This window comes from Aquarana catesbeiana, linkage group LG06, assembly GCF_042186555.1.
Source record: "Aquarana catesbeiana isolate 2022-GZ linkage group LG06, ASM4218655v1, whole genome shotgun sequence".
NCBI lineage: Eukaryota > Metazoa > Chordata > Amphibia > Anura > Ranidae > Aquarana > Aquarana catesbeiana.
In genome coordinates, this window is record NC_133329.1 from 409345482 (window position 1) to 409363258 (window position 17777).

A 17777-nucleotide genomic window follows, 5' to 3' on the forward strand; every position below is an offset into this window, starting at 1 on the left:
TCAGATCCGCCTGTCAGTTTTTTCAGGCGGATCTGAACGGTCGCTCCATACAGCTCTATGGAGCGTCGGATGTCAGCGGCGACATGTCCGCTGACATCCGATCCGCCCCGATCCGCTCCGCAAAATCCAGACGGATGGATGTCCTATTTTCCATCCACCTGGCGGAGCGGATCAGATGAAAACAGACAGGCGGTCCGTAATCATCCAATCCCCCCATAGGGGAGAGCGGATATCTGACAGGTCCGTCCCTGCATAGAGTGCAGAGACTGACTTATCATCCGCCGGCTCAGCGGGGATCAACGGAGCGACCCCTCCTGAGCAAGCAGGGGAGTAAAAACGGACAGCCCCATGTGAAAGGGGCCTAAGGGGGAGTGTTAGTGGGAACCCCAAAACACAGCTGTAAAATGAAGCCTAAGGCTAGATCTAAACTTGTTTTTAAACCCACTTCTAAAAAGCGAACTCTCGCCTCTCTCTCCCCCCTCTCTCCCCCATCATTTCCCCCCCTGCCCTCTCTCTCCCCCCTTTCCCCTCACCGTTTCCCCCTCTGCCCTCTATCTTCTCCCTCCCCCCTCTCCTCCTTCTCTCCCTCCTCTGCCCCCTCTCTCTCTTCTCTCTCCTCTCTCTCCCCATCACTTCCCCCTCTGCCCTCTCTCTTCTCCCTTCCCCCCCTCTCTCTGCCCCCTCTCTTCTCCCTCTCCCTTCTCTCCCCCTCTCTATTCCTCCCCCTGCCCTCCCTCTCCTCTCTCCTCCTTCTGTCCCCCCTCACTCCCCCCCTCTGCCCTTTCTCTTCTCCCTCTCTCCTCCTTCTATCCCCCTCTCCTCTCTCCCCTCTCCCCCTTCCTTCCCCACTCTACCCCCCTTCTGTCCTCTCTCTTCTCCCTCTCCCCTCTCTCCCCCCTCTCTCCTCCTTCTCTCCCTCCTCTGTCCCCTCTCTCTCCCCTTCTCTCCCCCTTCACTTCCCCCTCTGCCTCCCCTCTTCTCCCTTCTCCCTCTCTCCTCCTTCTCTCCCCTCTCTATTCCTTCTCTCCCACCTCTGCCCTCTCTTTTATCTCTCTCCTCCTTCTGTCCCCTCTCTCTTCTCCCTTTCTCCTCACCGTTTCCCCCTCTGCCCTCTCTCTTCTCCCTCTCCCCCCTCTCTCCCCTCTCTCTTCCCATCTCTTCCCCCTCTGCTCAATCTCTTCTCCCTTTCCCCTCACTATTGCCCCCTCTCCCCCTTCTCTCCCCTCTCTCTCCCCCATCACTTCCCCCTCTGCCCTCTCTCTTCTCCCTTTCCCCCCTCTCTCTCTCTGCCCCCTCTCTTCTCCCTCTCCCTTCTCTCCTCCTCTCTATTCCTTCTCTCCCACCTCTGCCCTCTCTCTTCTCTCTCTCCTCCTTCTGTCCCCTCTCTCTCTCCCCCTTTGTTCCCCCTCACTTCCCCCTCTGCCCTCTCTCTTCTCCCTTTCCCTCCTCTGCCCTCTCTCTTCTTCCTCTCTCCCCCTCTCTCTCCCCCTTCTCTCCCCCATCACTTCCCCCTCTACCTCCCCTCTTCTCCCTTCTCCCCCCTCTCTATTCCTTCTCTCCCACCTCTGCCCTCTCTCTTCTCTCTCTCCTCCTTCTGTCCCCTCTCTCTCCTCCCTCTCTCTTCTCTCTCTCCTCCTTCTGTCCCCTCTCTCTCCCTCTTTGTTCCCCCTCCCTTTCCCTCCTCTGCCCTCTCTCTTCTTCCTCTCTCCCCCTTCTCTCCCCCATAACTTCCCCCTCTGCCCTCTCTCTTCTCCCTTTCCCTCCTCTGCCCTCTCTCTTCTTCCTCTCTCCCCCTTCTCTCCCCTCTCTGGGCCATCTCTTCTCCCTTTTCCCCCTCTCTCCCCCTTCTCTTCCCCTCTCTTGTAACTTTCTTTCCTCCCCCCTCTCTCTCTCCTTCCTCAGTGTATAGTCATCTTCTATGTAATCTTCCCCCTTCACTGTTGGGTGCAGCCTGACCCTGACCACAATTTGTCACACTGCGTACCGCAGGACTTGTTTTTCTGCTCCACCCCAGAGTGCCCCGGGTCCTTCATAATCCTGGTCATGGTGACATTGGTCATGCTGTTTAGACTTTTCAATTATAAAGCCGTGCAGATTACATGTTATGGGGATTTTTCATGTTTACACCCTGATTAATCAATTCTCCCGCTTTCTCATAGGAGTTTATGTCACACTTCAGGATGTCAGTAAAAATGTGACTTTAGTAAAAAAAATGTGAACGTTGGTGAATTTTCCATGGTTTATTGATAAAAAAAGTTGTGGGGAGTTGGCCTCTCTAGGGTGGGTGGGGGTGGGGGGTCTCCTGTTAGGTGGGGGGGAGGGGCTCTGTTAAATAAGCTGTACAAAGCCCCATCCTTTCTAATGGCGGCTGTGTGTGTGTGTGTGGGGGGGGGGGGTTTTGAGGGGGATCGGTGGAGTCACTGCAGGGGCATTCTATTGCTGTGCCCCATAGTTGGACTTTAATGAGACACTCCATCTCTAGAAATGTAGAGCCGTTGTATTGAGGCACCCCCACACTGAGGTTCCTGGCTCTCTTTTCGCCTTGTGGAATTCTCTCCCCCCCCCCCCCCCCCCCAGATTATAATAAAGGATTTCAATTTATTTTCCTGATCTGCTAGAGGTTTCAAATTGAAAATTGCCTGCTGGCTATTTATCTCAAATCTGCTCCCCGTCCCTATTATGGCCAATGAGAGCGATAAAGGTTACAGCGATACCAAGGTTAGGGCTAACGGAGGCTTAGCTGGCATTCCTCCAGTACTTTGGGCCGCGTTCAGGGCAAAGATGCCAAATTGCCCCCCCCCCCATTCATTATGTGCAAGTTTATGAGGAGGAGGAAGAGAGAGAGCACAGCCCGCACCTCCTCCCGCCTCCCTCCTCTCTTCCTGGCTGCTCCCAGTGCTGGGCTGACAGAAGTAGTGATGCTGCTTTCACTACTCCTGTCACCTTATAGTAGAAGGAACTTCTCTATCCGTTCAATATACTCTGCACCCAGGGCAGCCGCCCCTTCTGCCCACCCCTTTTCCCGGCCCATCCATCTGTACATCTACACAGCAAAGATTGGCGATCAGATGTGAGTGGTGTTATCAGCCGGCTGCCCTCACCTTTCATTCCATAGTAGGAGAATCTCTCGCAGAACTCGTTGACGATGATGAACATAATACTCAGCGGGTAGTTGGTTCCACATATTCGCTGCAGGAGAGAACGTACCAGAGTTAGCGGTTATCAGTCTGGAAGGCATTGCCTAATATATCTGTGATGTACAAATATGGGGAATAGATCAGTAAATATCAGAGTGTATTACATGGAATATAAAACATGGCTGCATTATATACAGATTTTACTGGGTAAACCATTCTGCTGAAAATTAATGAAAATATCATTGTGAAGTAATGGATATCGTGCCAAGGTTCTACCTGGAGCATCAAGTACAATGGAGAAATACTCTCCATATTAACAGATCAGAGCTGTCATTAGTAAAAGATAGAAAGGACCAGGAGTGTCTCTAGTACCAGACACAGGAGCAGCGCCATCTACAGCAGCCGTCCCCATACTGCGACTCTTGGGCCAGATGTGGCCTTTCAACTTCTTTTATCCAACTCTTGGGACACTATTCCTCCCACTGACACCAATGATGGGGCACTATTCCTCCCACTGACACCAATGACGGGGCACTATTCCTCCCACTGACACCAATGACGGGGCACTATTCCTCCCACTGACACCAATGACGGGGCACTATTCCTCCCACTGACACCAATGATGGGGCACTATTCCTCCCACTGACAGCAATCATGGGGCACTATTCCTCCCACTGACACCAATGATGGGGCACTATTCCTCCCACTGACACCAATGATGGGGCACTATTCCTCCCACTGACACCAATGACGGGGCACTATTCCTCCCACTGACACCAATGACGGGGCACTATTCCTCCCACTGACACCAATGACGGGGCACTATTCCTCCCACTGACACCAATGACGGGGCACTATTCCTCCCACTGGCAGCAATCATGGGGCACTATTCCTCCCACTGACAGCAATGACAGGGCACTATTCCTCCCACTGACACCAATGACGGGGCACTATTCCTCCCACTGACAGCAATCATGGGGCACTATTCCTACCACTGACACCAATGATGCGGCACTATTCCTCCCACTGACCCCAATGATGAGGCACTATTCCTCCCACTGACACCAATGATGGGGCACTATTCCTCCCACTGACACCAATGATGGGACAATATTCCTCCCACTGACACCAATGATGGGGCACTATTCCTCCCACTGACAGCAATCATGGGGCACTATTCCTCACACTGACACCAATGACGGGGCACTATTCCTCCCACTGACACCAATCATGGGGCACTATTCCTCACACTGACACCAATGACGGGGCACTATTCCTCCCACTGACAGCAATCATGGGGCACTATTCCTCCCACTGACACCAATGATGGGGCACTATTCCTCCCATTGACACCAATGATGGGGCACTATTCCTCCCACTGATGCCAATGATCGGGCACTATTCCTCCCACTTACACCAATGATGGGGCACTGTTCTTCCCCTTTACACTAACAATGGGGCACTATTCCTCTAAATTACACACACAATGGGGCACTATTCCTTCCACTGACATCAGTGATAGGGCACAATTCCTCATCCCACTGACCACATTCTTTTTTCTTTTACTTAACTTATATTGAAAAAAAAAAAAAAAGTATCTGAGGGCTGACATCATACAACCATGTTCAATGGATTTTGTGAACAATTAGACCACGCTGAAACGCTGAGTCTGCTCTCCGGTTTATCAAACAATAATAGAGCAGATAACTGTATGCAAAAAGATACCTTCTAGTAACAAGAAGTGTCATCCACACATTAGGCAGTAATGAATCACGAGAAAAGTCACCGGTATGATTAGCCAATAGGGGGGCCGAACATGTCATCCCAAGGGGGAGAAGTGGGTAATAAAGGATGGAGTCATAGGGCTGCATAGTCATCTGTATATCAAGAAGAAAGAGAGAAAGAAAGAGAAAAAAAGAGAGAAAAAAAGAGAGAAAAAAAGAGAGAAAAAAAGAGAGAAAAAAAGAGAGAAAGAAAGAGGAAAAAAAAAGAGAAAAAAGAGAGAAAGAGAGAAAGAGAGAAAGAGAGAAAGAGAGATAAAGAAATAATAGATACAAAGTAAGAAAAGAAAAAGAGAGGGGGAGGGAAAAGGGATCCCCAGAGGCTCACATCCTAACTAGCGTGGTTCGCAATGTGTGATCCAAAGTCCCAGAAAACGCGTCAGTAACTGGGAAGGTGAGAAGTGATCAAGCCATGTATGCCCGGTGTGCAGGAATTTTATCATGTGTATCGCTAATAATCGCTGTGAGTTTTTCATTAATCATTGTACGCAGTTCTTTACCTTGTCGAAGTGAAGAGCCGGCGATTTTCATGTCCTCACTATCTCCTGCTTCATCGCCATAAAAATGTGAGTTATTAACCCTTTCCCTGCCAGGTCTGTATGTTGTACACAGTGCCCGGACAAGGTTATCTAGAGCCCATGGTGAACATACTGAATTGCGCCCCCCAAGATGTATGGTTATGTGTCAACAACCCCCCCCCAAAAAAAAAAAAAAAAAAAAAAAAAACGAGCACTAATCTACATGCTTACCCCCTAAGCATAAATCCCCCTTCCTCCCAGTACAAATCCATCCCCCTTCTAAAATCCCCCCTCCTGGCACAAATCTTTGCCCCCCAACCTCCCCCCTAACTCAAATCTTTGCTCTCCCATATTTTCCCAACATAAAATCACCCCAACCCCTTAAAACAAAAACTTCCCCCACCTAGCACAAATCCTCTACTCCTCAAATTTCCCTTCCGAGCACAAATTCCCCCCCCCCCCACTCCAAATCATCCCTACTAGCACAAATCCCCCCTGTGACAGACCTAGCCAGGATAGAGGCTTTTGGAGGGGACTGAATGCTAGCTTCTACCGATTATGGGCCCTGGCATTTGGGTAAACGGGGCTCTTTGTGAACTGTATGCCTGGGGACCCTTGAGGTGGCGTTACTTTAGATTCGGGTCCATATCCCCCCAAGAGACACAGACTCTGGGGACCCTGTATTTGCCATATTACAAATAGTGACTGATTCATACTGTTGGGACACATACTGTGAGGAGATGCTGATGTCAGTTCCAGCCACCTGTATCTGTCTGCTATAATGTAAATTAGTCTAGTATGACTTGTCACAGCTTCTAAAGAGTCTTTTCATCCAGTGTGCTAATTAACTCTGCAATTGTATAACAGTACAAGTTCTGTGTTGACATGTATGATAATGTGTATTGTATAGTCGGTGAGCTAGGTGACGTGAAGTCTGTCCTAAAGGTCATGTCTCTGAGTCACCTAGGCTGTCTAAAGGATTAGATAATTAGCTCATGTTAATTAGGTTTCTGGTGAGATGTAGTTTCATCCTGCGGTATATATTTTTGTGTTTGAACCTCAATACAGAGCCTCGTCTTGTACTTGGGGGAGAATTATTCATATGGGTTTCTTGTTCGGCTGATTGGAGTGTTCGGTAGCTGCCTTTGTGTTTGAGTATGGAATGTCCTAAACGACTTTAACCCCTTTCATACGCGGGGTGTCGTTACACCCCCCCCCCCAAAAGAATTACAATCTTAGCACAAATTTCCTTACCCTTCCCACCATATTACCTTTTCTAGCACAAACCCCCTGAATCCCCACTCATAGCACAAATCCTTTTCACCCATCCCCCCCCCCCTGCCAACACAAATGCCCCCAAATCACCACTTCTACTTCTAATACATTTTGGCCTAAATCTATGACTAAAATTGAGTTTATTGGATTTTTTTTTTTCGTTTTTTCCTCCGTTTATATCGCAAAAAAAAAAAAAATCGTAGAGGCAATCAAATACCATCAAAAGAAAGCTCTATTTGTGGGAAAAAAAGGATGCAAATTTCGTTTGGGTACAGCATTGCATGACCGCGCAATTACCAGTTCAAGCAGCGCAGTGCCAAATTGTAAAAAGTGCTCTAGTCATTGAGCAGACAAATCTTCCAGGGCTGAAGTGGTTAAGACAGTGAAGTAAGTGTCTGCAGAATTAATGGAAAGCTTTGATTTTTTTTGCAAAAGAAGTACATTAATGGTATATTGGTACATAGGAGAGCTGTGATTTAGAAGAAAAAAGGCGAACTTATCCTTTAAGTTTTATCTTGCATAGCTCTTTCATTTGGCATGTGGAAGTGTGCAGGAGATGAGAGATGAGATAACTGTCTGTGTGGATAGAGCTGTAGTATTGAAAAGAGGAGAAGGGTCTCCTGGGTTCTGTAAAGTTCACCATACATTATACAAGCAGGACTCTCTATAGTAATAGATGTGGTGGAGAAGGACTCCCTATAGTAATACATGTGGTGGAGCAGGCCTCTCTAGAGTAAAACATATGGTGGAGCAGGCCTCTCTATAGTAATACATGTGGTGGAGCAGGACTCCCTATAGTAATACATGTGGTGGAGAAGGACTCCCTATAGTAATACATGTGGTGGAGAAGGACTCCCTATAGTAATAGATTTGGTGGAGCAGGCCTCTCTGTAGTAACACATGTGGTGGAGCAGGACTCCCTATAGTCCTGCTCCATAGACTATAGTCCCTTCCTGCCCCTTCTAAAATTCAATGTCTACCACTCCTTCTGACTTAGAGGTAGCGCCATTATACCCACTCTTTATAATTTATTATGCTTTGCAAAGAACCCTATTAGGAACTTTGTGTGAGGGAGGCAGCAACCTTTGGCTTCTGACCCCACAGACGTGACCTAAGCGCAGTTTCTTTCTTGAACAATTTCCTTCTGACAGCTTTGTATTCTATCCTTAAACTAACTCTCCTGTACACCTCTTCTCCACCCCCCACCTTATATACCGAAACCTGGCTTCATGAATCCGACACTGCGTCTTCTGCTGCTCTATCCCACGGTGGTCTTCTTTGGACTCACTCCTCCAGAACTAGTGGACGCAAAGGAGGGGGTGTTGGAATCCTTTTAGCCCCACATAGCACCTTTCAAGTACTTCACACACCTCCCTCTCTTTCACTCTCCTCATTTGAGGAGCACTGCATTCGTCTCTTCTCCCCAGTTTCTCTAAAGATAGCTGTGATCTACCGGCCCCCTGGTCCGGTATCATCCTTTCTTGATGACTTCTCTGCCTGGCTCCCCTACTTTCTCTCTTCTGAAATCCCCACAATCATTCTCGGAGACTTCAACATCCCTACTAATACTAACATTCCTGCAACTTCCAAACTTCTTATGCCCCGTACACACGGTCGGATTTTCCGATGGAAAATGTCCAATCGGAGCGTGTTGTCGGAAATTCCGACCGTGTGTGGGCTCCATCGGACATTTCCCATCGCAAAGTTGGAGAGCAGGAGATAAAATTTTCCGACAACAAAATCCGTTGTCGGAAATTCCGATCGTGTGTATACAAATCCGACGGACAAAGTGCCACGCATGCTCAGAATAAATAAAGAGATGAAAACTATTGGCCACTGCCCCGTTTATAGTCCCGACGTACGTGTTTTACGTCACCGCGTTTAGAACGATAGGATTTTCCGACAACTTTGTGCGACCGTGTGAGACAAAACAAGTTTGAGCCAACATCCGTCGGAAAAAATCCTAGCATTTTGTTGTCGGAATGTCCGAACAAAGTCCGACCGTGTGTACGCCCTATGAGTCTAACCTCCTCCTTTGACCTAAAGCAATGGATACATGCACCTACTCACTCTGAAGGCAATACCCTTGACCTCGTCTTTTCCCACCTATGCACTCCATGCAACCTCTCCAACTATCCTTACCCTCTCTCTGATCACCACCTTATTAATTTCACTCTCTCCCTCTCCTCTGCCTCCTCTCCCTCCAAACGACTAACGGTTACCCGTAGAAACCTTCGCCATCTCAACCCTTCTCTTCTCTACTCTGCGACTGACCACCTCTATGACAAAATTGCACCCCTGTCCTGCACCGACCTAGCCACATCTGTCTACAACACTTCACTTCAAGCCTGACTGGACACACTGCCCCCCTACACACAGAATCAGGCCCCGTCCCCTTCAACCTTGGCAAACAGATGATACTAGATGTCTAAAAAAACACAGCCGTGCTCTCGAGCGCCTGTGGCGTAAGACGAAGTCCCAGAAAGATTTCAGCCAGTATAAATCTGCCCTCCAAAAATATAATTCCAGCCTCCTCACTTTCTTCACTCTCATTAAAAACTTCATTAAGGCCCCGTCAACTCTTCTCTACCTTCAAATCTCTACTTCGTCTTCCACTGCCTCCACCCATTAACTCACTCACTGCCCAGGAGATCGCCAATCACTTCAAACAGAAGATTGATACAATTCGCGAGGAGATCTCTACTGTTCAGATACCCTCCACGCTTTACACTTCATGCCCACAGGTACAATCATTACTTCCCTCTTTCAACCCCACCACTATAGAAGAGGTTGCTAAATTACTGGCCAACGTCCATCTTACCACCAGCCCTCTGGATCCTGTTCCCTCGCAAATGCTACATTCACCCTCTGGCTCTATTCTATACTCTCTAACCCACATCTTCAATCTCTCCCTCTCTTCTGGAATCTTCCCCAACTCTTTAAAACATGCACTTGTCAGACCCATACTTAAAAAGCCCTCACTGGACCCATCCAATCTTAACAACCTATGCCCCATCTCCTTGTTCCCCTTTTTATCCAAACTCCTCAAACGTCTGGTCTACAACTGACTGAGCATCGACCTTGCTGATAATAGCCTTCTTGATCCCCTTCAGTCTGGATTTCGTCCTCAACACTCCACAGAAACTGCTCTCCTAAAACTAACAAACGATCTACTAATGGCCAAAACTAGGAGACACTATTCTGTACTCCTACTCCTGGACCTCTCTGCTGCCTTTGATACGGATGACCACCCCCTCCTCCTCAAAAAACTCCATGCCTTTGGTCTCTGTGACTGTACTCTTTGCTGCTTTTCTACATACTTATTTAACCTTTAGCGTTACTTTCAATTCTACTTCCTCCTCTCCTCTTCCTTTCTCCATTGGGGTCCCCCAAGGATCTGTTCTTGGACCTCCCCTATTTTCAATCTACACTTCCTCCCTGTGTCAGCCGATAGCCTCCCATGGCTTCCAATACCATCTCTACGCTGACGACACTCAAATCTATTTCTCTACCCCTCAACCCACTCCCTCTGTCTCCTCACATACCACTATTTTACTATCAGATATATCAGTCTGGATTTCGCACCACTTCCTCAAACTTAATCTATCCAAAACCGAACTTATCATTTTTCTTCCCCCACGTGCCTCTTTCCCTGATCTCTCTGCCAAAATTCATGGTACAACTATCATCCCATCCCCACATGCCAAGGTCCTAGGATTAGTCCTGGACGCTGAACTCTCCTTTAAGCCCCACGTCCAATCACTGTCCAAATCTTGCCGCCTCAACCTCCGCAACATCTCCAAAATACACCCCTTTCTAACCAATGACACAACAAAGCTCTTAATTAACTCCCTGGTCATCTCTCGCCTCGATTACTGCAACTCCCTCCTCATTGGCTTACCTCTACATGATCTATCCCCCCTTCAATCCATCATGAATGCTGCTGCCAGACTCATCCACCCTACCAACCGCTCTGTCTCTGCTACTCCTCTCCTCTCCGCTCACCCAACAAATTAAATTCAAAATACTAACAACTACCTACAAAGCCAACCACAACTCTGCCGCCAGCTACATCACTGACCTAGTCCCAACCTAATCGTTCTCTTCGTTCCTCTCAAGACCTCCTGCTCTCTAGCTCTCTCATCACCTCCTCCCATGCTCGTCTCCAGGACTTTTCCAGAGCCTCTCCAAGCCTATGTAACTCCTTACCCCAATCTGTTCGTCTATCTCCTACTCTATTAGCTTTTAGACGATCCCTGAAAACCCTTCTCTTCAGAGAAGCCTCCCCTACCCACACCTAACAACTGAATTTTCTTTTTGTACATCTGATCATCCCCCACAGCTACTCCCCTTTGTTCCACTTGACCCTCCCCTCTAGATTGTAAGCTCTAATGAGCAGGGCCCTCTGATCCCTCCTGTATTGAATTGTAATGTAATTGTACTGTCCTTCCCGATGTTGTAAAGCACTGCGCAAACTGTTGGCGCTATATAAACCCTGTGTAATAATAGTAATACATGTGGTAGAGAAGGACTCTCTATAGTAATAGATGTGGTGGAGCAGGACTCTCTATAGTAATACATGTGGTGGAGCAGAACTCCCCATAGTAATACATGTGGTAGAGAAGGACTCTAGTAATACATGTGGTGGAGCAGGTCTCTCTATAGTAGTACATGTGGTAGAAAAGGACTCTCTATAGTAATACATGTGGTGAAGAAAGACTCTCTATAGTAATAGATGTGGTGGAACAGGACTCTCTATAGTATTAGATGTGGTAGAGAATGACTCCCTATAGTAATACATGTGGTAGAGCAGGACTCTCTATAGTAATACATGTGGTGGAGCAGGACTCTCCATAGTAATACATGTGGTGGAGCAGGACTCTCTACAGTAATACATGTGGTGGAGCAGGACTCTCTACAGTAATACATGTGGTGGAGCAGGACTCTCTACAGTAATACATGTGGTGGAGCAGGACTCTCTACAGTAATACATGTGGTGGAGCAGGACTCTCTACAGTAATACATGTGGTGGAGCAGGACTCTATAATAATAGATGTGGTGGAGAAGGACTTTCTATGGTAAAATATGTGGTGGAGCAGGACTCTCTATAGTAATAGATGTTGTGGAGAAGGACTCTCTATAGTAATACATGTGGTGGAGCAGGACTCTCTATAGTAGTACATGTGGTAGAAAAGGACTCTCTATAGTAATACATGTGGTGGAGAAGGACTCTCTATAGTAATAGATGTGGTGAAGAAAGACTCTCTATAGTAATACATGTGGTGGAGCAGGACTCTCTATAGTAATACATGTGGTGGAGCAGGACTCTCTATAGTAATACATGTGGTGGAGCAGGACTCTCTATAGTAATACATGTGGTGGAGCAGGACTCTCTATAGTAATACATGTGGTGGAGCAGGACTCTCTATAGTAATACATGTGGTGGAGCAGGACTCTCTATAGTAATACATGTGGTGGAGCAGGACTCTATAATAATAGATGTGGTGGAGCAGGACTCTCTATAGTAGTACATGTGGTAGAAAAGGACTCTCTATAGTAATACATGTGGTGGAGAAGGACTCTCTATAGTAATAGATGTGGTGCAGCAGGACTCTATAATAATAGATGTGGTGGAGAAGGACTCTCTATAGTAATAGATGTGGTGGAGCAGGACTCTCTATGGTAAAATATGTGGTGAAGAAAGACTCTCGATAGTAATACAGGTGGTGGAGAAGGACTCTCTATAGCAGTGGTCATCAACCCAGTCCTCAGGGCCCACTAACAGGCCAGATTTTATGCATTACCTTGGGGAGATGCAGACTAGAATACTGCAATCACTGAGCAGCAAATGATATCACCTGGGATTTATTTCAGTTATCTTGCAAACCTGGCCTGTTAGTGGGCCCTGAGGACAGGGTTGATGACCACTGTTCTATAGTAATAGATGTGGTGGAGAAGGACTCTCTATAGTAAAAGATGTGGTGGAGAAGGACTCTCTATAGTAATAGATGTGGTGGAGAAGGACTCTCTATAGTAATAGATGTGGTGGAGAAGGACTCTCTATAATAATAGATCTGGCGGAGCAGGACTCTCTGGAGTAGCAGGCATAGCGGAGCAGTCCACCCTGTATTGGGTTAAGCTGTATTTGTACTCAGTGTAAGACTCGTTCTGCGTGTTTGTTGCCAGAATCTCTTGTGAAATCCTAATAACAGAAACACATGATCTCCGATCTTACATGATCTCGGGCTGATGTCCCTCTCCGGCTCAGAACTTTGGATATCTGGATGACAGCCCACCCAACCCGGTAAGGTAATGGTTAAGGGACTGTAGGACAACTTACCGGCACTTTCTTGGTCGGAGACGATTCTTTTCTGAAGAACTTTGCGATCCAGGAACCTGAGGAGGAGAAAAGATATCTCAGGCCTGACATGATGCCAAAGTCCCGGAGTCTCTGTGTCCTCCTATTCCAGCCTTTCTTCCTTCCCTCCCATCCTTGCTGGGTGCAGCTCACCACCCGGCTCCTCTGCAATTAACTCAAACTTCCCTGACCTGCTAATTATAGAGGACTGTTGTGCAAACCTCCCGCCGGGACCGGCCCGAACACTGCCGGGAAACCTCCTGCGGAACCCAGGATGGGGAAGCCCCCGGAGCCTTCAGAATTCACCCCCCAATTCTTTGGAGAACTACAGACATCAGAAATGGAAAAGTACGGTAGCTTTAAAGCTGAACTCCAGTCAAACAGCTAAATACACAGAGACAACTCAACTCTGCCACACAGTACAGCTCTTTCTGGCAGGAAAAATGGGGAGACCTGATTTTCTCTGCTGCAGTCCAGTAACACTCATGCCGCGTACACAACGATCGGACTTCTCGTGGGAAAAAGATATGACGGCTTTTCCGGCGGGATTCCGCTCAAGCTTGCCTTGCATACACACGGTCACACAAAAGTTCGCTGAACTTACGACTGCCAAGAACGCGGTGACGTACAACACTACGACGAGGTGAGAAAACGAAGTTCAATGCTTCCGCGCACGCGTCAAATTTTTCCGAACATGCGTAGGGATTTTGCTCATCGGAATTGCCCAGACAATCGCTATTTCGGATAGGAACTTTTCCTGACCAAAAAATTGAGAACATGCTCTCAGTCTTTTGCTGGCTGGAATTCGGCCAGTAAAAGTCCGATGGAGCGTACACCCGGTCGCATTTTCCGACGAAAAACTCTCCTCTGTCTTTTGCAGGCCGAAATTCCGATCGTGTGTACGCGGCATTACAGGTCTTCCCCCTCCAGCGGCCGGTGACTGAACAGTGAAAGAAGAAACAGCAGACTGAGGAGCTCATCTCTCTGGCACTCTACTTCTTCCTCCTATCAGTGGCAGAACTACCAGGGTCACAAACTTGCAACTTGGCCCTGGTGCTGCGCCACAGTGGGGGGGGGGTTGGTCAGGGGTAGCTCGGTTCATAGTGCTGCAACCCCAAAGTGGTACGACTTGCTTGCCAGTTGCGTGCAATTTTCATTGCAACTTCCTGGCAACTTGCTTGCGATTTTCTTGTGACTTCCTTGCAACTTTTGTGATGTAACATTACAGTCTCAAATTGCACCAAAGTCACAGGAAAGTAATGCAGGAACCTTTGTTTTTGTCCCTTGAGTGACATTGGGGCGGCAACCATTGAAATGAATGTGTTTTGACATATCATGCAACTTTATGGGGGAGATTTACTAAAATTGGCACACACGGAATCTGGTGCAGCTGTGCATAGTAACCAGCTTCTAGGTCTAAGGCTCCATTCACACTAGTGCAGCCTTCGAGTGCGACTTTGGAGTCATTCGACGTTACACTCTCTGGCACTGTAGTCGCACCAAAGTAGTACATAAATATTTCCACTGTCGCTGCGACTTTAAGTCGCATAGATTAGAACGGGTGCCACTGAAATCATGGGGCTGCGACTTTGTGTTCAAAGTCACATGACAAGTCGCACGACAAGTCGCACTAGTGTGAACGGAGCCTTATTGTCAAAGCTCAATTGAACAAGCTGAGGTTAGACACTGATTGGTTACTATGCAGAGCTGCACCGGATTTAGTGTGCACCAGTTTTAGTAAACCCCCCCCCCCCCCATTCTGTGTCACAAGTCACATAATAAGTTGCAGCAGCGTGAACCGGGGCTTATAAAGGACCTTGTGATGGGAGTAAAGGGCACCCGGGATCAGTGGGAAGGGCCCCAAGCAAAGGACCATGGACTGGGGGGTGGGGGGGTCATGGGACTGGTGCAAAAGGGTCCTGAAGGTCAAGGCCTGGTTCTACACCTCTGCCTACTATCATCATGCTCTTTGTTCTTTTTGCTGATTTCTCCCTCTCTTAGGCTGGGTTCACATATGTGCGAATCGGATGTGGATTGCCCTGCATCCAAGTTGCATGACAGGCGAGTGTGACTGGGTCTCAATGGAGCCAAGTCACACAGATCCGGGAGCGACCGAATTGCAGAAGGGTCCTGTGCGTGTTTGGGTCCAGTTCAGGTGCAAATTCAGGCAAAAATTCTGACCTGAATCCAGTGGCGGCTGGTGCTCAAAATTTTTTGGGGGGCGCAAACAAACTTAAAAATACTGAAACACCCCCCCCCCCCCATCAATTGCAGCCTCACTGTGCCCATCATGTGCAGCCACTTGTGCCCATCAAATGCAGCCACTGTGTCCAAACACAGCCAATTGTGCCCATGAAATGCAGATCGCGGCTCTGACGACCCCCCCACTCTTGGCTCTGATGCCCCCCCCCCTGTCTCGCGGCTCTGACTTCCACCACTTGCGGCTCTGACGGCCCCCCCCCCCCACGGCTCTCATGTGCTTCCCCCCACTCACGGCTCTCTGACAGCACCCCCGCTCTCAGGTGGTCTGGCACTTACCTCCAGTTCTGAGTCCACCAGAGCAGCCGTGGAGGCGGGGATGTCCATCCTCGTGTCTCCTCTGTGCCACCTCTTCCTATGCGCCAGGCATCCAATAGGATGCCCTGGCGCTTTGGCCAATCGGGAAACAGGTCTAACGACCTGCCTCCCTGATTGGCAGGGAGGAGCGTTAGTGTTAAAATAGCGGAAATTCATTCGCTATCGTCACACAATTGGGTGGGATCAGGGCACACTCTCTGCTCCCCGAGCCCACCCTATTTTGAAGCCTATTAGAGCCTCTGGCTCTAATCAGGTGCTTCAAAAAGTACCACCCCCTCCCGCCCCCGCCATAGAAATCCATGCGTCCTGAAAGGGGCCGCCAATGCAATACTCCCAACGCACACGTACCTGCACTAATGGCTGTATCTTAAATTGGGTGCTCCAATGACTGGAACCGACTGCAATCATGAGAAGGAAGTGTCACCTGCACACCAGGATCTCCAAAATTGGGTCCAAAATTTTAATCACATAGTATCAAAAAAATAAATAGAAGCGACGTTTCGGAGCCACGCAGGACCCCTTCATCAGGCATGTGACAAATTATAATACAAACAGCCCACCATGGATAGGGGGGGGGGCTGCGCTCCTGCATTGTGGGCCCACAATGCACGGGCCGCTTCTGTCTGATTCGCATCTGAACCGGTGAACAGACATGCACCGGACCCCAGGCTGAAAACCACAGCCGCGTATGTAAACCCGGCCTTGCTCTAAGCTCTGCTGTATGAGGACTTCAAGAGGTTGCTACCAGGTCCAATTCCGGTACTTCCATTGCTTGCCTTAAAGCTTTAGTAAACCGCAGTTAAAGAAAAAAAAATTCCCTGCAAGGCAATGTCATATTGTGCTAGAATGCATAGCACTACTTTTGGATTACTTTAAAACAAAGCCCTCCAGCGTCGCGCTGTTACTGCTAAGAGGGCTTTCATCTTTACCCGGTCTTCCGGGTTTGCGGCCACCGGCTACATGAGTGGTCGGGAACGTGATGATTTCGCGGGAGCGGCCGTATGCGGCACGGGACCTGAAGGTCCAACGAGTATATACTAATACTGTATACTAATTCTATATACTAATCAGTGGCGGCCCGTCCATTAGGGGTGCCTGGATGCCATCCCCTCTCTCCAGCTACCCCCTATATGCAGTGGATATAGGCCACACCCTATTCAAGTGTCCGGCCCCTTTTGGGTCACTGGGCATATGAATTACAGTGGCAGGGGATTTTTTGAAGAACCTGATTAGAGCCAGAGGCTTTAAAATATGGTGGACTCGGGACTCAGAGCATTGTGTCTGGAGCCCACCCAGGTGTGTTGCAACAGCGAATGAAAATTCACTGTTGCAACACTGATCCTCCTCCTGGCCAATCGGGAAGCAGGTATGAAACCTGTTTCCCGATTGGCCAAAACGTCAGGCGATCCTATTGGATGCCTAGCGCCGGGAGGAGCAGAGAGGAGACACACCTCGGAAAGTGCTCCAGGATAGGACACCAGAGCAGCTTTCCCTGAGCCCGCCACGCTGGAAGATGGCCACATCCGACCACTGCTCTCACATCCAGGGTAAGGACAGCGGGTGGTGGGGGTGTGTGTTAGTGCCGCGCGCGCGGGGGATTAGGTGGCAGTTGTGCTAGTGCCGCTTCACCGGCGGCCCGGGTGGGAATGTTTGCCGCCCCCCCCCCCCAAAAAAAAAAAAAAAAAACCACCAGCCACCACTGATACTATATATCAGTCTGGATGACGCACCACTTTCTCAAACTCAATCTATCCAAACCCAAACTTATAATTTTTACTCCCCCACGTGCCCCTTCCTCTCTGTCAAAATTGATGGCACAACTATCAGCCCGTCACCCCTGCATGCCAAGGTCCTAGTTGTAATCCTGGACTCTGAACTCTTCTTTAAGCCCCACGCCCAATCACTGTCCAAATCTTGCTGCCTCCGCAACATCTCCAAAATACACCCCCTTTCTAACCAACGACACAACAAAGCTCTTAACTCGCTCCCTGGTCATCTCTCACCTCGACTACTGCAACTCCCTCCTCATTGGCTTATCTCTACATAGTCTATCACCTCTTCAGTTCATCATACATGCTGAATCCACCTCACCAACCACTCAGTATCTGCTGCCCCTCTCTACCAATCCCTC

The 17777-nt window shown here is 48.6% G+C and overlaps 1 protein-coding gene across 1 annotated transcript in view; it reads right to left on the reverse strand.

Annotated features, from left to right (window-relative positions):
* LOC141147271 (solute carrier family 15 member 2-like) overlaps window positions 1-13617 on the reverse strand; it is a 78281-nt gene extending 64664 nt beyond the window's left edge. The window contains exons 1-3 of the mRNA XM_073634478.1: window positions 13523-13617; window positions 13052-13107; window positions 3102-3189 (exon numbers count right to left, since the gene is read on the reverse strand). Coding sequence (XP_073490579.1) covers window positions 3102-3189; window positions 13052-13107; window positions 13523-13556 — 178 coding nt within the window. The 5' untranslated portion in view covers window positions 13557-13617. The remainder of the gene's footprint in view (window positions 1-3101; window positions 3190-13051; window positions 13108-13522) is intronic.
* Window positions 13618-17777: the final 4160 nt, after the last annotated feature.